Below are 17,191 nucleotides of genomic sequence, written 5' to 3'. Positions count from 1 at the left end.
GGAATGCTCAGGTGGGTCTAGGTCTAGACTTTTCGTTGCAAGCAGATGACGAATATGCCAAAAGTTTTGAAAATGGTGATTACTTAATTTCGTATTTTACCATTGTTACATTGGTTTGAATGAAACTAGACTCATGTAAAAGAGAAAATAAAAGCTCATGTAATACTTAAATTTACATCCAATATTTTTATACCATATTCACATTAGTATGCAATAAAAATCCCTGCTGTTTAATGCAATATATATATATATATATATATATATATATATATATTCACACGCACTAGCACGTTGACAATGATACCATATAGCATTGGAAAGTCTTTTCCAAAACCTTCGAAACATGCATGATGCTTTTCTTTTTGGTGTTGTTAACTCTCACATAGAAGCCCGAAATTGAAAATCACAGTCAGCCCCACCACTCACCAGTATTTAATTATATGCACATTAAAGTTGTAAGTGGTCGTAGTGCCGTGGTGGAGCACCAAAAACAAAAATAGAGGGGGGAGTAAGAAAACTAAGCATATGCTGAAAATAGCTCAATGCGTTTACAAGGGGAAAACGCCAAGAACAAAAAGAATGGCTTCTGCTGTTGTTATTAGGAAAATATTTTGTGTAAAATGAAAGCGAGGCAATTTTTTTTTCTTTAATCATAAACAATTGTTTTTGACATATATAATGTATAATTATAAAGGATATTAAATATAATACTGTTGGCTAGTGACAAATATTAAAACATAATGTATAACTATAATAATAGAACTTAGAAAAGCAAGAAAATATGAAACTAGTAGTTGAACAAAACTCGTATACGTAAAGTCCAATTTTCAAAATCAAATTTGTCGGACGAGTGACCTACGTAAGCTACACACCAATCAAAGTAGCACAGTTGTTTTCTCCGTTAACAACTTGTCAATTTCGCTCCCCCCAAAAAATAAACAAAAGTCACGAGACTTTGGTCACGCAACATCGATTAGATTAGCACAAACACACACATTCATGTACTATTATAGTATATGATCCAAAATGGCGAAGGGAAGTTTATAATTAGAACAAGATTTATATAAAACTAATCTTAATGGTTCATAATCAAACACCACATGATTTCTTTTCCATAAAAAGAATATAACTGATAACTTAGAGCGATCATCCTCATAGTTGCTGTCTCCCCCAAGAAACCTAATACTAATATAGCTTTAGCCTTTAATTAGCTAAACACACGGTGACACATCCAAGTTTTCAGGTGGGTATCGCTGATTCATATTTTTAGGTATTAATTAAGGAATTAAAAAAATATTTATTATAAAAATAATAAATAATATAATTTTAAGCATTCTAATAATTTTTTAATCAATAACTTAAAAATAATAGTTAGCGTTTTCTTTTGAGAATAATAGAAACGAGGAAACCATGGGCTGAAATGACGCTACCACATCACGTCACATCACAGCGTCACAACCATCGCTGACGTGTCGCACGGAGAGGTCGAAACGTGGCGATATGCAATCATTGGAGGGTACGGAGGGAGCAACACGTGGCGCGAGGAGGGAGCGAACACGGTAGCCGGTAACCCACACGGCCTCGGGGGGCGTTAGGAGAGAGGCTGAGAGACCTTCCAGAAAGTTGCGCCCAAAATAATGGCCAGAAATCGACGCAAGATATAGCGGCCAGAAAGGCGACACGTGGCAGAGGAACCACGTGAGCATCCGACGTGGCACCCGCCCTACGCCGAAAATGATACGCCCACCAGCACTGAAAAGGATTGGGGGCACTTTCCGCATTTTTTTAAAACGGAAACAACTGAAAATAAGGGGAAGAAGAGATTTTACTATTGGTGGGAATCGGCATGAATGGCGAGGGGAGTGAAGCAATGCAAGTGGAGAAGGAGAGCTTGGTGTACATGTGGGGTTACCTGCCCGGAGCTCTGCCGCAGAGGACGCCTCTGTTGACGCCGCTTCTTGTTAGGGTTCCGCCCTCTGGTTACTTTTGGAAGGATGTCTGCGGCGGTGGTTGTGGATTCGCCATGGCTATCTCTGGTACCTAACTCTTTTTAATTTCCATTTTTCTTTTTTAATTTGAGATTTTGGGGGAAAAATGTTTCTTCTTCTTCTTTTTTTTTTTTTGCTGTGGTAATGGAAGTGATTGCTTCTCCGTTATATCTGTGTTGTTTTGTTTCTTTATATGTTGTTGAGAAGCTTGAAATGAGAACTTGGGATTTTGCATCTGTTGTCTCTTTCCATTTTAATGGAGTGAGAATCTAACCTCACTGGACTCCGTTCAGTAGCCGGAGCTGCATACTGATGTTGTTCTCGGAATAGTCCTTTTTGGTGTGTGTATGGTTTTGTTTGGACAAAATCCTTTTCCTTTTTCGATGAAACTGTGTGTCTCTCTGTGGGCCTAAACAATTTCCCGTATATTTTGAAGTTAGGTAACATCGGTACTGCTAAAGTTAATTTTGAATGTAACCAGCAATAATGCACTGAATTCCCTCATAATTAAGTGTGTTCAAGCGACAGTAGTATTAGGATTGATAGGGAAGTTCTCGTATGGTGCCTCTTTTAAAAATGAATAATTTTTTTTGCACCATAAGATGCGTCCAAATTAATTTAAACCATAGGTTTTACTTTGGAACTTGTGCAACAGCGGGAAGAACTGATTCTAGTGTTTTGCCTAATAGCCACTTAGTTTTTTGTTTGATTAAATTATTCTGTTTGAGCTTTTGTTGTTAAATGCTCATCTCCACCACAGGCTATTCTTATTCTTTTTTTTGTTAAGTTGGTTAAATATAAGAAGATGGGAGAAATTCGAACCAACAACCTCTGGCGCTCCCCTTCTCCTTTTAACCACCAAGTCAACCTTATAACACTTGAAGTGGTTTTACTTATTTTCGTCAATCTTTTACACTCTCACTTTGTTGGAACTTCTTATTGTTTGTTCTTCTAATATGCTGGTATTTATGTTTATTGTTTAATGTCTTCAGTATGAGTGTAATTCTTTTATTTATTTATTAAATGTTATTGTATTAGTAATTAAGGTCAGCCTTGTTCTTTTTTATTTTGTTTTCTTTTGAAGGGAGTTATCCCAATGCATATCTCTCTGTTCTTCCCTTTTCTTATAACGTAAAGGAATCATCATTACTTATACTTTCTTCCTTGATCAGAGCCTGGAAAGCTCATAACATGGGGTTCAACAGATGATTTAGGCCAAAGCTATGTTACATCTGGCAAACATGGGGTAATGCATATTGCATAACCATTTAGAGTGGTACTGTTTTCTCTCGTTTCTTTTTCACTCAACTAACATTTTATAATTTATTTGTAAAGGAAACTCCAGAGCCTTTCCCTCTTCCAACTGAAGTGACTATTGTTAAAGCTGCAGCTGGATGGGCACATTGTGTTTCTGTGACGGGTAAGGTTTATTTACTTATCTTGCCTTGCAACGAAGGAACATAATGTGATTGAAAGGGGAAGGGATAAAGTCTAATTGAATTGGTAGTATTGTCCTGCTGGATAAATTATCCAAATACTTGCAAAATTTCACAATTAATTAATCCAAAATGGATTCTGGAGATTGTATGTCCATCATGTTTTCTTACTTCTGCCATCCTACATACCTGTTTTGTTGTTCCTATGCAGATTGTGGAGAAGTTTACACATGGGGATGGAGGGAATGTGTACCCTCTGGGAAGGTGTTTGGTGAATCATTAACTGGGGTAAGCCCTGAAAAGGATGTACCCAGAAGGCAAAGTTCATTCTTGACGGAGCAAGGTATGTTTGACCTCTTTGTAATGACCATTTGTCTACAGCTACCTCTCCCTCCCAGGAGGTGATCTAAGGTAGCCAAAGTGTACTAAAAGGAGCAAGAGGGGAACTGTTATGATATTGGATAGGGTGTTTGAGAACCTAAAAGGAAAAAGAAGAGTTTTTCCCCTTTATGATGAATGATAAAAAAAAGATACTTAGCCTTTATCTATCTAACTGATGTGGAGTGGTTTTGTAACAGTGAGCCCTCGTTCTCAAGGTTCAAAATCTACTGGAGGAACTGCCTCTGGTACCAGTGGAGAAGAAAGTTCAAAGAGAAGAAGAGTATCTTCAGCAAAGCAAACAGCTGAAACCTCATCATCTAGTGATGATACTCAGACTGCATTGCCATGTCTTGTCACACTAAATCCTGGTGTAAGGATAGCAAGTGTAGCTGCTGGTGGTCGCCATACCTTAGCATTGTCAGGTATTGACTTTATTATGAACTATTTGTCAACCTAGGTCTAAAATTTTATCTGTTATTTTCGTATATGATGTGATAATCTTTTGGTTGAAGCAGAACTTTTTGTGTTATGGAAGATCAGTTATGCAATCTAAGACATGTCATTGATTGTAATTTTCTGTGAGTTTCAGATATAGGACAGGTGTGGGGTTGGGGCTATGGTGGTGAAGGGCAGCTTGGTTTGGGTTCTAGAATACGAATGGTGTCCTCTCCTCATCTAGTTCCTTGTATTAATTCCTCTTCTTATGGTAAAGATATGGCTCGAGTAAGCATAAGTTCAGATGGGCAAAATTTCAGAGTTCCTGGAAGTTATATTAAGGGAATTGCCTGCGGAGGTCGACACAGTGCAGTAATCACAGGTAAATGTGTATCATGTATTCTATTCTGTATCTCAAGTTAATATCTTTCTGGACAGTCTGCATTAGTTTCTTTCTGGAACCAAAAGTCAGAATATCCACGTTCATTCGTAATGCTATTTTCCTAACTGGTATTGGTGTTTAGAAAGAGAAAAATAGTTCTACATTAGATGGTACAATTAGATCAGGAATTGTATGATTTGATGATGAAAGGGAGAAACTATATCCTAATAAATATGTGAAATATCTATGAACACTGAGTCTTTTTAGATGCTAGATTAAGAGTTGAGTAGTTAAAAAATTTACAATATAGAAATTTGGTCACAACTTCCATAATTGCTTATTATTTCCTAAAATTCTGCTCATCTAGTTGTGGTGAATTTTACAATTCATAATATACTGATATCCCAATGTGTTCCTCTTGAACTGACAGATGCTGGAGCTGTTCTTACATTTGGTTGGGGACTTTATGGACAGGTAATTTAAGGTGAACTTGGGATATCTTTGGATCTTTTTCTCTTCTCAAATTACATATCCTATTTGGCGTGTAAACTTTGTCTAGTTACCACCCACTTATTCCCTTTTCTTTTGTGGCTACCTAACTACATATATTGTTAACAACACTACACATGTAGAGCTTTTCCTTCCCTCAAAATTTCATCAGTGTTACCTGTAAATAATTTCCTCTCTGATGTGTTCTAATCTGTGCTAGTTTGCTTGGGCCTTCATTAGAAAAGCATATTCTGCGCTGATGAATCATTCTAGAGGCAGACCATTAAGTTCCTTTTAGGTGTAAACTATTGCTTAAGTTTGCACATCACCACATGTTTATTCTTGCTAGCTAATACTTCCCTGGTACTGTGAATTAGTAAAATGCAGCTGATCAAAATTGTGACTCTGTGAGCTGATTAGCCTAGGATTGCTTGAGGCTTCATTGCATTAGAATTAACTAAATTATACTTAAGAGTTTGGTCAGTTGAAATATATTCACCTTCTATATCATCAACTGTTAACCATTGTTTAGGATCAACATGTAGGTAAAGTAGAATATGGTGGGCAAAAGCAATGTAGATGTTGAAGATGAGGTTCACTCTAACAAGGGATAATATCTATTCTGTTACTTTACAATATTTATATTTCTATTCGCTCTCTTTGTTGTTGCATGCTAATGCTTGTTAATTATTCTAAATTAATGTCATCTTGTGTTGGAAAAGTGTGGGCAAGGAAGTACAGATGATGAACTGAGCCCGAGTTGCGTATCTTCCTTATTGGGTATTCAAATAGAGGGAGTTGCTGCAGGACTGTGGCATACTGTGTGTACATCTGTGGATGGTGATGTATATGCATTTGGTGGAAACCAGTTTGGACAGCTGGGAACTGGTGGTGATCAAGCTGAGGTATGCCCTTGCCATCCCTTAGATTTTCCTCTCTTGTCATTAACTTAAAAAAATCAAACATAATGATGTGATTATATTATTCACCAGTGCACTGTAACTACCAATATCATTATTGTTGTCACCTAAAGCTCCATAATGCATGTCATGTTCTTAGGTAGTTGAATTGAAGCATTCTGTGATGTTAATTTTTATCTTGAATTTTGAAGCAGACTATACCGAGGCTCTTGGATTGTCCGAGCTTGGAAAATGTGAATGTAAAGAGGATATCTTGTGGGGCTCGTCACACTGCTCTAATAGCAGGTATACTTTAACACACCGAACTGCTTATGGCATTTGCATAACCATGTAGGGAAATCTATCCTTCCAAGACTAAAGTCACTTTAATGCATAGCTAAATACTGCTAGACTTGAATACCTGCTTGATTTCTCAACTTCATCTCTTTTCTATAATAGAATCTGGAAGGTTTTATTGTTCAAATATTGACGGTGAACACTTAACATTATCCTTTTTCTTTCATAATTTATTCTTTAGCGCCTTTGCCCAAAAGTTTTGAGATTGCTATTTGTCCTTTAGTTGCATTACCTTTTGCCAATATAACTGATTGGAACGATAGAAAATAATAGAACAGGTAGTCTTTTTTTCTCTTTAAAAAATGTTGGGTGATGATGCTACTGTGAAATGGTGGTTAATTGGTGAAACATTCTTTAATCTTGTGAAGTCCACAGTGACATAGGTGGAAACATTGAAACGGAATAATCTTTGGGGAGGATTGACTGCAAATTGTTAGTTAAATGTAGTCTCTATAATTTACTAAGCCCACCCAATGAAAATATTTCTACCATAATGTAACTGAATAAAATGGCAAAGCAGGACTTCAAATTCAGACTGTGCATTACTGTTTTCTGCTTTCACAAGTCACAAACGATCTTCTTTTTGGCATTAGTCTTGGATACTTACGAGGCTAGTTACTAATCATGTTGAGCTCATCGATGCTGTATTTTGTTAGATGGAAATTTGCGTGTCTATTATTAATAGATTCTTATTAGCTCTCCCTTTTTTTTTCCCTTTTCAAGATAATGGAAAAGTCTTCTGCTGGGGATGGAACAAGTATGGACAGGTGCTTATATTGCATTACCATTTTTATGTGTCTCCTTTTAATTTCATATTTTAAACAATCAATATTGTTGAAATTTCTATCTGACCATTGCATATTTTAGCTGATACTTGTTTTTTGAATTGTTGGCATTCTTGGTACTGAACATACTATTCTAAGTTTTAATTTCTGAATGTGACAGCTTGGCCTTGGGGACGTGATAGACCGTAACATCCCTTCTGAAGTTACCATCGAAGGTTGTGTAGCTAAAAACGTTGCATGCGGCTGGTGGCATACTCTTCTTCTGGCGGAATCACCCACTTGATGTCATGTGGCTTTTCTCGAGACTCATGACCCAATTTTGTTAGTTAGCTGTTCTTTTGTTTGGTAAAAATCATATGAAAGTCCATATGCATATGTATATGTACATACATTAGTGGTATACATATGACATATGTATATATGCTTGTATTCTTTCATGGTGTGAATCATCATGACTGGCTCTAGCATTTAAACAACATCCAATAGAGATTTCTGGTTTGCATGGGAAGGAAAGTATTGGGTCCTTTTCATTCATGTAACATTATTCATCATAGTGTATATTTTCTTTTAATTGTATTAACTAACCAGTGTAATTAGATACCCTACAAGTTAGGTACTGTCCCCTGGCATGTAGTTGTATTTTAGGGGGTATTATGGGGTGGTTCTTTAGCTTTAGTATATATATCCATGCAAGTTCGTCTTTGAGGTCCATTTTAAATATGTATGGGCATTGATAAAAAAATTTCAAATGCAAACTCCAGTGTTTTTCTCAATTCTTCTATTCTGTTTTCGACCGACAATAGAAACTCAGCATAATATTATGATTTCAGGTAAGAAAAATGTTACATGAACATCCAATGCTGTTTAATACCTAGAGAGAGGGAGAAAAAAGAGAGAAAAGAGTAAGTATAATAGGATTTATGATGTAATAGGTAGTGGCGGATCCAAGACCTTAAGTCAATGGGTATAAATTATAAAAAATAAAATCAGCGGGTTCAATTATATAAATATAAATAAAATAAAATATAAAAATATAAGATTTTATTTACAAATTTAGTGAATTTAAAAAAATGAGGGGGTACAAGTGCACACCTTCACAACCATGTAGGTCTGCCACCGGTAATAGGAAGAGATAGATGGAGAAAAATGAGAGATGTTTTAGATGTATTTAAATTGATGAGATGATTGTGTATTCTTCTTCTTTTTCTAGGAGATATGAAATGTTCATCTATGACGCAAAGTTTGAAAATGAATTACCCACCGTCCACAGATTTGAAACACTATTTTTTCCTAATTATATATAAACTAGTAGTTATCCATGCATATGCATGGGTCGTTCCACTATTTTTTTGTCTTTAATATTGAAATTGTGCTTAAATTAAAAAGTAAAATACTTCAAAAAGTATGAAAATGGTAAGAAAAAGTATAAAAAATCATTTGTATTTTTTTTGAAATTATTTTTTGTTGAATAAAAAGAGTTGGATTCTTTCCGTTACTTAAAAAAATAGATATATCCATCTTTACTATCCTTCACATAACACGCGATACTACAAATTAAAGGCTAAGATCTTTTTCTCACTTGTTGGCTGTTACGCGTATACATCCCGTCCCATATGTATTTCTCAAAATTCTTATTTTGTCCTTATTTAAACGAGGTGTCAATCATATAGGATGTTCATTTTGGACTTTTTGATGGCTTATTTTACAAAATTTCCATTTTGCTCTTGTTCAAGCGACGTGCAATAATATAAATAGATATAGATTACCCATGCGTATGAACGGGTTGCTTGATTTTTAACATTCAATAATAATTTTTTCAAAATTTTCATTTTGCCTTTGTTTAAGCACGCATCAACAATATAGGATGTTTATTTTGAACTTTTTGACGGTCTATTTCACAAAATTCTCATTTTGTTCCTGTTCAAGCGACGTGTCAACAATATAGAATGTTCATTTTAAACTTTAAAACGATCTATTCTTTTATATAGTTTTATATAGATATAGATATAGATTACTCATGCATACACATGGGTCATTCCGCTTAGATTAAAAAGTATAAAAATTGTAAAAAAAAGTATAAAAATCATTTGTATTTTTTTTTTCAAACTACTTTTTGGTGAATAAAAGGAGTTAGATCCTCTCTATTACTAAAAAAAGATAGACATCTCCATCTTTACTCTCATTCTTATAACACGTGGCATTATAAATCAAAGGCTAAGATCCTTCCATCACCTACTGACTGCTACGCGGACACGGTAAGCCCTGCCCTATGTAAAAGTCATGTTTGATACAAAGTGTTCTCTTTCTCCCGCCGTTCTCTTTCTCTTTCCAGTTTTTGCAAAAATCCCATTTTACCCCTACTTATACTTATACCAAGAGTCAACAATATAGAATGTCCATTTTAGATTTTTTATTTAATTTTGAATGCTTCCATTTTATATATTGTTATGATTATTTTACACTAAATTATTATTATTATTATTATTATTATTATATTGATACAAAGTATTTATTGTAGGAAGTAGTGACTAATCTTTATTGATAATTATAAATACACAAGCTGAATATTTATTTTTAACATGATTCATTCCTTGTGGTAGCATAGTCCCAACGAAGATTAATTATTGCTTGCGGAGGGATAATTTCTTATTAATATCATTGTGAGAAAAAATGTAATAATAAGTTAATAACCATTATAGGCCTAATATCGATGAATTTGGATGATTTATAGTTTATACCGGTCTTAATTCAAATTATTTATTTGTTGCCAAAAATAAATTCAAATTATTTATTGTTTTCGTCCTATGTAAAAAAAAGAGGCAAATGTTAATGAATTTGTTAAGGATACTATCCGGTATAAATTATTTTTAATATAGGCTTACATCAATAATTATTATTATTATTATTATTATTATTATTTCACAATAAATGGCCATTACTATGACAGTTTATTTGAAATTAAAAATGTCCATAAATGACATTTATTTAGACAATAAAAAGTCACATCCTCATCTCAGCTCAAAGTTAACGTTAACGAATTATTTCAACTGGATCCAGTGTTTAATAGTATTTTTTAAGAGTCACATCACATGAAGTGTTGATCAAGATTACTTGACTTCCTATTAATGATTCGTATAACTGGCCAGCATTTTATTCTCTTCCAAATTACACATAATGATCAAAACACCCTCATTCTCTCCAGGTGTAAGATATTACAATGTTCAATTTTATCTTTTCGACGGATATAGATGTGAAGTGATAGAGATATACTAGTATTTCTTTTGTAATCCTTGCGTTATCTATGGAGTCTAAGTCAAATAACAGAAGCTGCTTTCCGAGGGTTTTAGGCATCGCCATGCCTGTCATCCAAGTAATATATTCTCTCGTGACGGCGTAGGGAGGTGGACTAGCATTGAAACTTAAATACAGGTCAAAGGAATCATCTACCTACCCAAGCCTTGAGTTAATTATAAGAGATAGAGTTTTAATTTATATGAAAAGAACTTAATAAATGTGTACATTTTTATGTGAACTAGGAGTTGATAAATTGCTCATATATTTCATCCATTGAGGAAAAAAAAAAGTCTTCTCAATAACCTTGTTGAATGAAAATTGGATGGCTATTCTGAACACTGGTTTCTTGTGGCTTCTTTTATTTTTTTAAACTTTGATGGCAACAATGTGCAGGTTCAGTATGTGGGGCTGGAGCTGCACTCATCCTTGCCATCATTGCCTTTCTACTCTACAAACGCCACAGGCGCATCAAAGAAGCACAAGCACGGATAGCCAAAGAGCGTGAAGGGATTCTGAATGCCAGTAATGGGGACAGAGCAGCTAAACTTTTCAATGGCAAAGAGATAAAGAAAGCCACAAACGACTTCTCCTGTGATCGGCTTCTCGGTGTTGGAGGCTATGGTGAAGTCTACAAGGGGATTCTTCAAGATGGCACTGTTGTGGCTGTCAAGTGTGCCAAGCTTGGCAACCCCAAAGGCACTGACCAAGTCCTCAATGAGGTTGGCATATTATGCCAAGTTAACCACCGCAACCTTGTTGGTCTACTTGGTTGCTGCGTGGAACTAGAACAGCCTATTATGGTTTATGAGTTCACAGAAAATGGGACCCTTCTTGATCACTTGCAAGGTCAAATGCCTAAGGGCCGTGACTGGCTTACATGGACTCATCGCCTTCAAGTTGCACGACACCGCTGAGGGTCTCGCTTACCTTCACTTCATGGCTGTGCCTCCTATCTACCATAGAGATGTGAAGTCCAGCAACATTCTGCTAGATATCAAGCTGAATGCCAAGGTTTCAGATTTTGGTTTGTCTAGGTTGGCTCGGACAAATATGAGTCATATCTCTACTTGTGCTCAGGGGACCCTTGGGTACCTTGATCTTGAGTATTATAGGAACTACCAATTGATTGATAAGAGTGATGTTTACAGTTTTGGAGTGGTGCTACTTGAGGTTTTGACAGCTCAGAAGGCACTAGATTTTAATAGGGCTGTTGATGATGTGAACTTGGCGGTTTACGTGCATCGGATGGTGACCAAGGAAAAGTTGTTGGATGTCATTGATCCAGTGTTGAAGATGTTGGAGAAAAGGAGAGACAACACGAAATCACACACACTCAAAATGATGAGATGAATATTATTGAAAAAAAACTGAATTACACATTAGACCATTTATATTGTCTAAGTACAAATTTCTTAACACGTCAACTAATAGACTTAACAAACTCACACCTATATTATATCTAATATATTCTGAATTACAACTATCACACCCCCTTTATTCAGAATCTCTATGGATGACACTCAAAGCTTGTCTCTCAATACTATGAATCTCTTCACTTTCAAGCCTTTTGTGAGAATATCAGCAAGTTGCATTTCAGTATTGCAGTACTTCAAGTCAAGTTGTTTTTTGCTCATCTTTTCACAAATAAAGTGAAATCTTGTCTCTATGTGTTTTGATCTTTCGTGTGCTACTGGATTCATGGCCAAGCTGATAGTGGATTTGTTGTCCACATACAATTCGACTGACCTCTAAATTTCTATCTTCAATTCTTCAAGTAAAGAGTCTAGCCATAGTGCTTGGCATGCAACATAGCATGCTGCAATGTACTCAGCTTGGTAGGAAGATAATGCCACTATAGGTTGTTTCTTTGAACACCAACTTATTGGTGCACCTAGGAACTTGAAGAGATATCCCGTAGTGCTCTTCCTTTCCACCTTGTCTCTACACCAGTTTGAGTCTGAGAAACCCATCAACATAGTTATAGATTCTAAAATTTCAACCAAGCCTGTGAGAGCAGTTTGATCAGAATCCTTAGAAAATAGAACACCATAGCTGAGTGTTCCTCTTAGATATCTCATAATTCTCTTAGCAACAACCCAATGAGAGGCTTTAGGATTATCCATAAACCTACTAATTAAACCAACTGCAAAAGAAATGTCTGGTCTTGTGTTGCAGAGGTATCTTAATGACCCTACGACCTGCTTGAATAGGGTACTATCCACCGACTTTTCTGACTCATCTTTCACTAATCCCAAGCCTGGATCAACTGGAGTGGATGCTAGGTTGCAGCTCATCATCTTAAATCTCTTCAACAAGTTTGTTGCATACTTCTGTTAGTGCATAATCAGAAGTCCTTTGACTTCCTTGAAATCAATTCCAAGGAAATAAGACAATATCCCCAGGTCTGTAATCTCAAAATCAAATTTCAAACTCCTCTTGAATCTCTCTATATGAATTTGATTACTCCTTGTGATCAATAGATCATCAACATACAAGCACAAGATTATCAGATCATCTTTGCCATTCTTCTTTACATAAACTCCATATTCCTTCTCACACTTATGGAAACCTTGTTTGACAAGAAAGGAATCTATTCTCTTGTTCCAGGCCCTTGGAGCCTATACTTTAGGCCATACAAAGCCTTGTATAACCTGAACACCTTGTCTTCTTCACCCTTGATCTCAAACCCAGGAGGTTGTTTCACAAAGACCTCTTCTTCCAAAGTACCATTGAGGAATGTCGACTTTACATCAAGCTGGTATAGGGGCAATCTCTACTGTGGGCTAGAGCTATCACCAACCTTATGGTTTCTAGCCTAGCTATTGGAGCAAACACTTCTGAATAATCCAAACCAGCTCTTTGGAGGAATCCTCTTGCAATTAGCCTTGCTTTATGCTTGGCAACAATTCCATAAGGCTTTAATTTCACCTTAAACACCCACTTCACATCTATTGAAGACTTGTTTGGAGGCAAGTCAACAAGTTTCCAGATCTGATTTCTTTCAATTGCTCTCAATTCCTCTTCCATTGCAGCTTTCCAATGATCTTGTTGTAGTGCATCTTTGTGATCAATTGGTTCAGTGTCTGCCAAAAAGGCAAAATGCACAAACTCACTTGTTTTCCTCTTTGCTTCTTCCTTCTCTTCTTCATCTGCCACTGCAGCATGCCCAAGAATGTTAGGCATATCAACATGATAATCTTTATACTTCAAAGGCAGGTGCTTGTCTCTTTGTGGTCTCTGATGCACATCAGCAGGTTTTTCATGATCAGCTCCTATTTCTTCTACTTCACTGAGTCTAGTCTCATTGTTCTCATCTCCAAACAAGGTGCTGATAGTGCACTTCCTCTTCCAATCCCAAGAGCCATCTTCATCAATCACAACATCTATGCTGATGAAGATCTTGTGAGTTAACGGATCATACAACCTATAGGCATCAGTTGGATGATATCCAACCAGTATCATAGGTACACTCTTGTCCTGAAGCTTTTTCCTCCTTTCATCAGGCATATGCTTGAAACATAGTGACCCAAACACTCTCAAATGCTTCATTGTAGGCTTCCTTCGTGTCCATGCTTCTTCAGGAACTCTATTTTTTATCTTCTTTGTGGGACACTTATTCAAAATATATGTTGTAGTGGACATTGCTTCTCCCCATAAAGTTGATGGAAAATGCTTCTCTTTCAACATACACCTTGCCATGTTCATCATTGTCCTGTTCCTCCTCTCAGCCAAACCATTATGCTGAGGAGTATAGGAAGCAGTGATCTCGTGCATTATACCATGATTAGTACAGAAAGATTCAAAATCATTAGATGTGTACTCTCCTCCACCATCAGTTCTAATGATTTTGATTGACTTTCCACTGTGATTTTCATTCAACACTTTGAACTCTTTGAAAACAAAGGGCACTTCACTTTTGGCTTTAATTAGGTATACCACATCATTCTACTAAACTCATAAAAAAAGGTTACAAAATATTTGTTACCTCCCATTGAAAACACTTCCAGTGGGCCATACACATTAGAGTGAACAACTCCTAGCACTTCAGTTGCTCTTGCATGTGATTCTGATTTGAAAAAGTTCCTGGGTTGCTTGCTTGTCAAGCATCTCTCACAAATCTTATTAGAAACTATGATCCTGGGCAAGCCCTCAACTAACTTTTGTTATTGAAGTTTATTCAGTCCCTTGAAATTCAAATGCCCAAGTCTTGAATGCCAAAGCCAGCTCTCATCTTCATTGACGGTTGATGCCAGACATTGCACATCAGCATTATTCATGTTCACTTGAAAAGTTCTATTTCTGGACAATGGGACTTTAAACACTCTCACATCACTTAGATCTAGCAAATCTAGAAACTTGTTTTTCAAGGATGTTGAAAATTCTTTCTCAAGAAGCTGGCCGTAGCTCATCAGCTTACACCCCATATCTGGCACATACATCACCTCTTCTATTACTACAAGGCTTTCATTACTCCTTCTGAAAGCAACATTCCCAATTCCCACACTTCTTATAGTATTTTGACCTGCAAACTTTATAGTGCATTTGTTACTATCATCAAGACTCACTAGCCAACTCAAATTACAAGTCATGTGATTTGAGAAACTAGTGTCCAAATACCATGTTTCTGAATCTCCATTACTGGTAAAGTTGCAGGTGGTTGTCATTAATACAACTGCTTCTCCGTTTGAATCACTTTCACTATCATCATGTTGCTTTGCTTGTGCCATATGAGCCTCATTTTTACTGTATTTCTCCTTCTTCTCTTTTACATCTGCACTTCCACATTCATTTGCAAAGTGTCCCCAGCCTTGACAATTGTAGCATCTGATCTTACTCTTGTCAAACTTTCCTTTTCCACCCTTATTACTTGATCCTGGTTCCCTTTTTCTCCCATATGATTCTGATTGATCCTGATCAGAATCAGTATGATCATGTTTTCCTTGAAATGAAAAGCTCTTTCCTTCCTGCTTATTGCTCTGCCTCTTAAAATTTCCTTTCCACTTCTTGTTCTTTCCTCCTTGCTTCTGTTTTGAAGCATATAAAGCCTGATCTTGAAATTTTACTGGGCTTCTCTCATTCATTTTCAACTTATGTGCCTCTAGTAGGCTTGCAACTCTTTAATTTTCATCTCAGATAAGTCCCTGGCCTCCTCAATTGCAACAACTCTCCCATCAAATCTTGATCTTTGAATTTTTCACCACATTCTTGCATTTTGTTCACAATTCTAAACAATCTTGTGAAATAATCACAGACCCTCTCATTGTCTTCCATTTGAAGGAGCTCATATTGTCTCTTCAAGGTGTTTTACTTCACCTTCTTTAACTTGTCATCACCGGAACAAGCCTTTGCAAGAATGTTCCATGCTTCTTTCAAAGTTGTGGCAGTAGCGATCTTCTCAAAATGTGCGGAATCAATGCATTGATGCAAGAAAAAAAGTGCCTTACAATCCTTTTTCTTCAAATCCTTCAACGCTTGTCTTTAAGCATCTGATGTGGTGGCTGTAGGTTCTTCAACTCTATTCTGAATAACCTTATACACATCCTAAAATCCAAATAGGGCCCTCATTTGCACGTTCCATTTGGACCAATTTTTCCCATCAAGAACTGGTAAGTTTCCAGGTATGTGACCATTCATGATGCTGTCTCATCAATCTTCACAAAAACTCTTCAAGAATTTGCCAAGAATCTCACACAGGATCTGAAATCACGTGAATCTTGAAAATTAACACTCAACAAGATCACTTCACTCACAATCTCACAACCCTCAATAGTTTATACTTGAAGGATCCTCACAGTGTTTGAATCTCACAATTCTCTCACACTGATTACAGTCACACTCAGATAAGAACCCACTTCTCTCGTCCCTCTTGGTCCCTAGAACATGGAGCTCGCGATACCAATTCTATTGGAGAAAGGAGAGAAATAAGGGAATCACACACACTCAAAATGGTGAGATGAATATTATTGAAAAAAACTGAATTACACATTAGACCATTTATATAGTCTAAGTACGGATTCCTTGACATGTCAACTAATAGATTTAACAAACTCACACTTATATTATATCTAATATATTCTGAATTACAACTATCAGAAGAATGGAGCTACCACTACAGAGATCTAGACGATGAAGGCAGTGACATTTTTGGCATTGGGTTGCTTGGAGGAAAAAAGACAGAATCGACCTTCAATGAAAGAGGTAGCCGAGGAGATTGAGTATATCATTAATATTGCCTCGGCAAAGGTAGTGGAGAACTAGTTTCTTTTGATGTGAATGATGTTGTCGAGTTGTCTGATGTTTTTTTTTTTTGGATTTTGTAACTTATGCTTGTGTTTGTTGTTGCCAGGCTAAATTTTGAGTTCCAGACTTTAGGCTCCTGTTTTGCACATGTATTATGTATATGTAAAATGTTTTATTACCTTCGCTGAATAAAAAGAAGTTCTGCTGTAAAACACAATTTACGAAAGCTGTTTTAAATCCTTGCCTTGCTAAGCTGAAGCATCAAATATTCAAGGTTTTGTAATTGCTTTTATTAAATACACACAAGTACCAATTTTTGATTGCATAACTGCAATGAGACTGAAGTTCAATACATTGTCCGAAATCCTATCTTGGAGGATTTGTGTCTTCAAGTTTTCTTGGGTTTGGCTTTTTATATGGATTAACAAGTCCATGAGTCCATAACAAAAGGTAGTTTCAATCTGTGAGAAATAAATTCAAGTTTATTTGGCCTAGTAGGTTCTGT

At 36.2% G+C, this 17,191-nt stretch overlaps 1 protein-coding gene and 1 pseudogene across 2 annotated transcripts; both read left to right on the top strand.

Moving 5' to 3' along the window:
- The first annotated feature begins 1,634 nt into the window (after nucleotides 1–1,634).
- LOC100781488 (ultraviolet-B receptor UVR8) lies at nucleotides 1,635–7,925 on the top strand. Of its 2 annotated transcripts, none has more exons than XM_003552714.5 (11): nucleotides 1,635–2,036; nucleotides 3,161–3,234; nucleotides 3,324–3,408; nucleotides 3,636–3,767; nucleotides 4,003–4,227; nucleotides 4,395–4,622; nucleotides 5,053–5,096; nucleotides 5,834–6,016; nucleotides 6,226–6,316; nucleotides 7,091–7,134; nucleotides 7,313–7,925. In XM_003552714.5, the coding sequence occupies exons 1-11, from the start codon at nucleotides 1,847–1,849 to the stop codon at nucleotides 7,433–7,435; spliced, it is 1,419 nt and encodes a 472-aa protein (XP_003552762.1). In that variant the 5' UTR covers nucleotides 1,635–1,846; the 3' UTR covers nucleotides 7,436–7,925. The 2 variants fall into 2 exon arrangements, with proteins under 2 accessions (XP_003552762.1, XP_014626592.1); XM_014771106.3 differs by having other exon boundaries at nucleotides 6,223–6,316.
- A 187-nt stretch (nucleotides 7,926–8,112) lies between these two features.
- Nucleotides 8,113–16,704, top strand: LOC100799880 (wall-associated receptor kinase-like 20; annotated as a pseudogene).
- Nucleotides 16,705–17,191: the final 487 nt, after the last annotated feature.

Source organism: Glycine max, chromosome 18 (assembly GCF_000004515.6).
Source record: "Glycine max cultivar Williams 82 chromosome 18, Glycine_max_v4.0, whole genome shotgun sequence".
Taxonomy (NCBI): Eukaryota; Viridiplantae; Streptophyta; class Magnoliopsida; order Fabales; family Fabaceae; genus Glycine; species Glycine max.
Note: the sequence above shows the minus strand (reverse complement) of the source record. Positions and strands in the feature narration are given on the sequence as shown.

Coding starts and splice junctions, on each gene's coding strand:
- LOC100781488 (XM_014771106.3), top strand. CDS start 1,847: ATGAATGGCGAGGGGAGTGAAGCAATGCAAGTGGAGAAGGAGAGCTTG. Junction 4,228..4,394: donor CCATACCTTAGCATTGTCAG/GTATTGACTTTA, acceptor TGTGAGTTTCAG/ATATAGGACAGGTGTGGGGT. Junction 4,623..5,052: donor ACACAGTGCAGTAATCACAG/GTAAATGTGTAT, acceptor TTGAACTGACAG/ATGCTGGAGCTGTTCTTACA.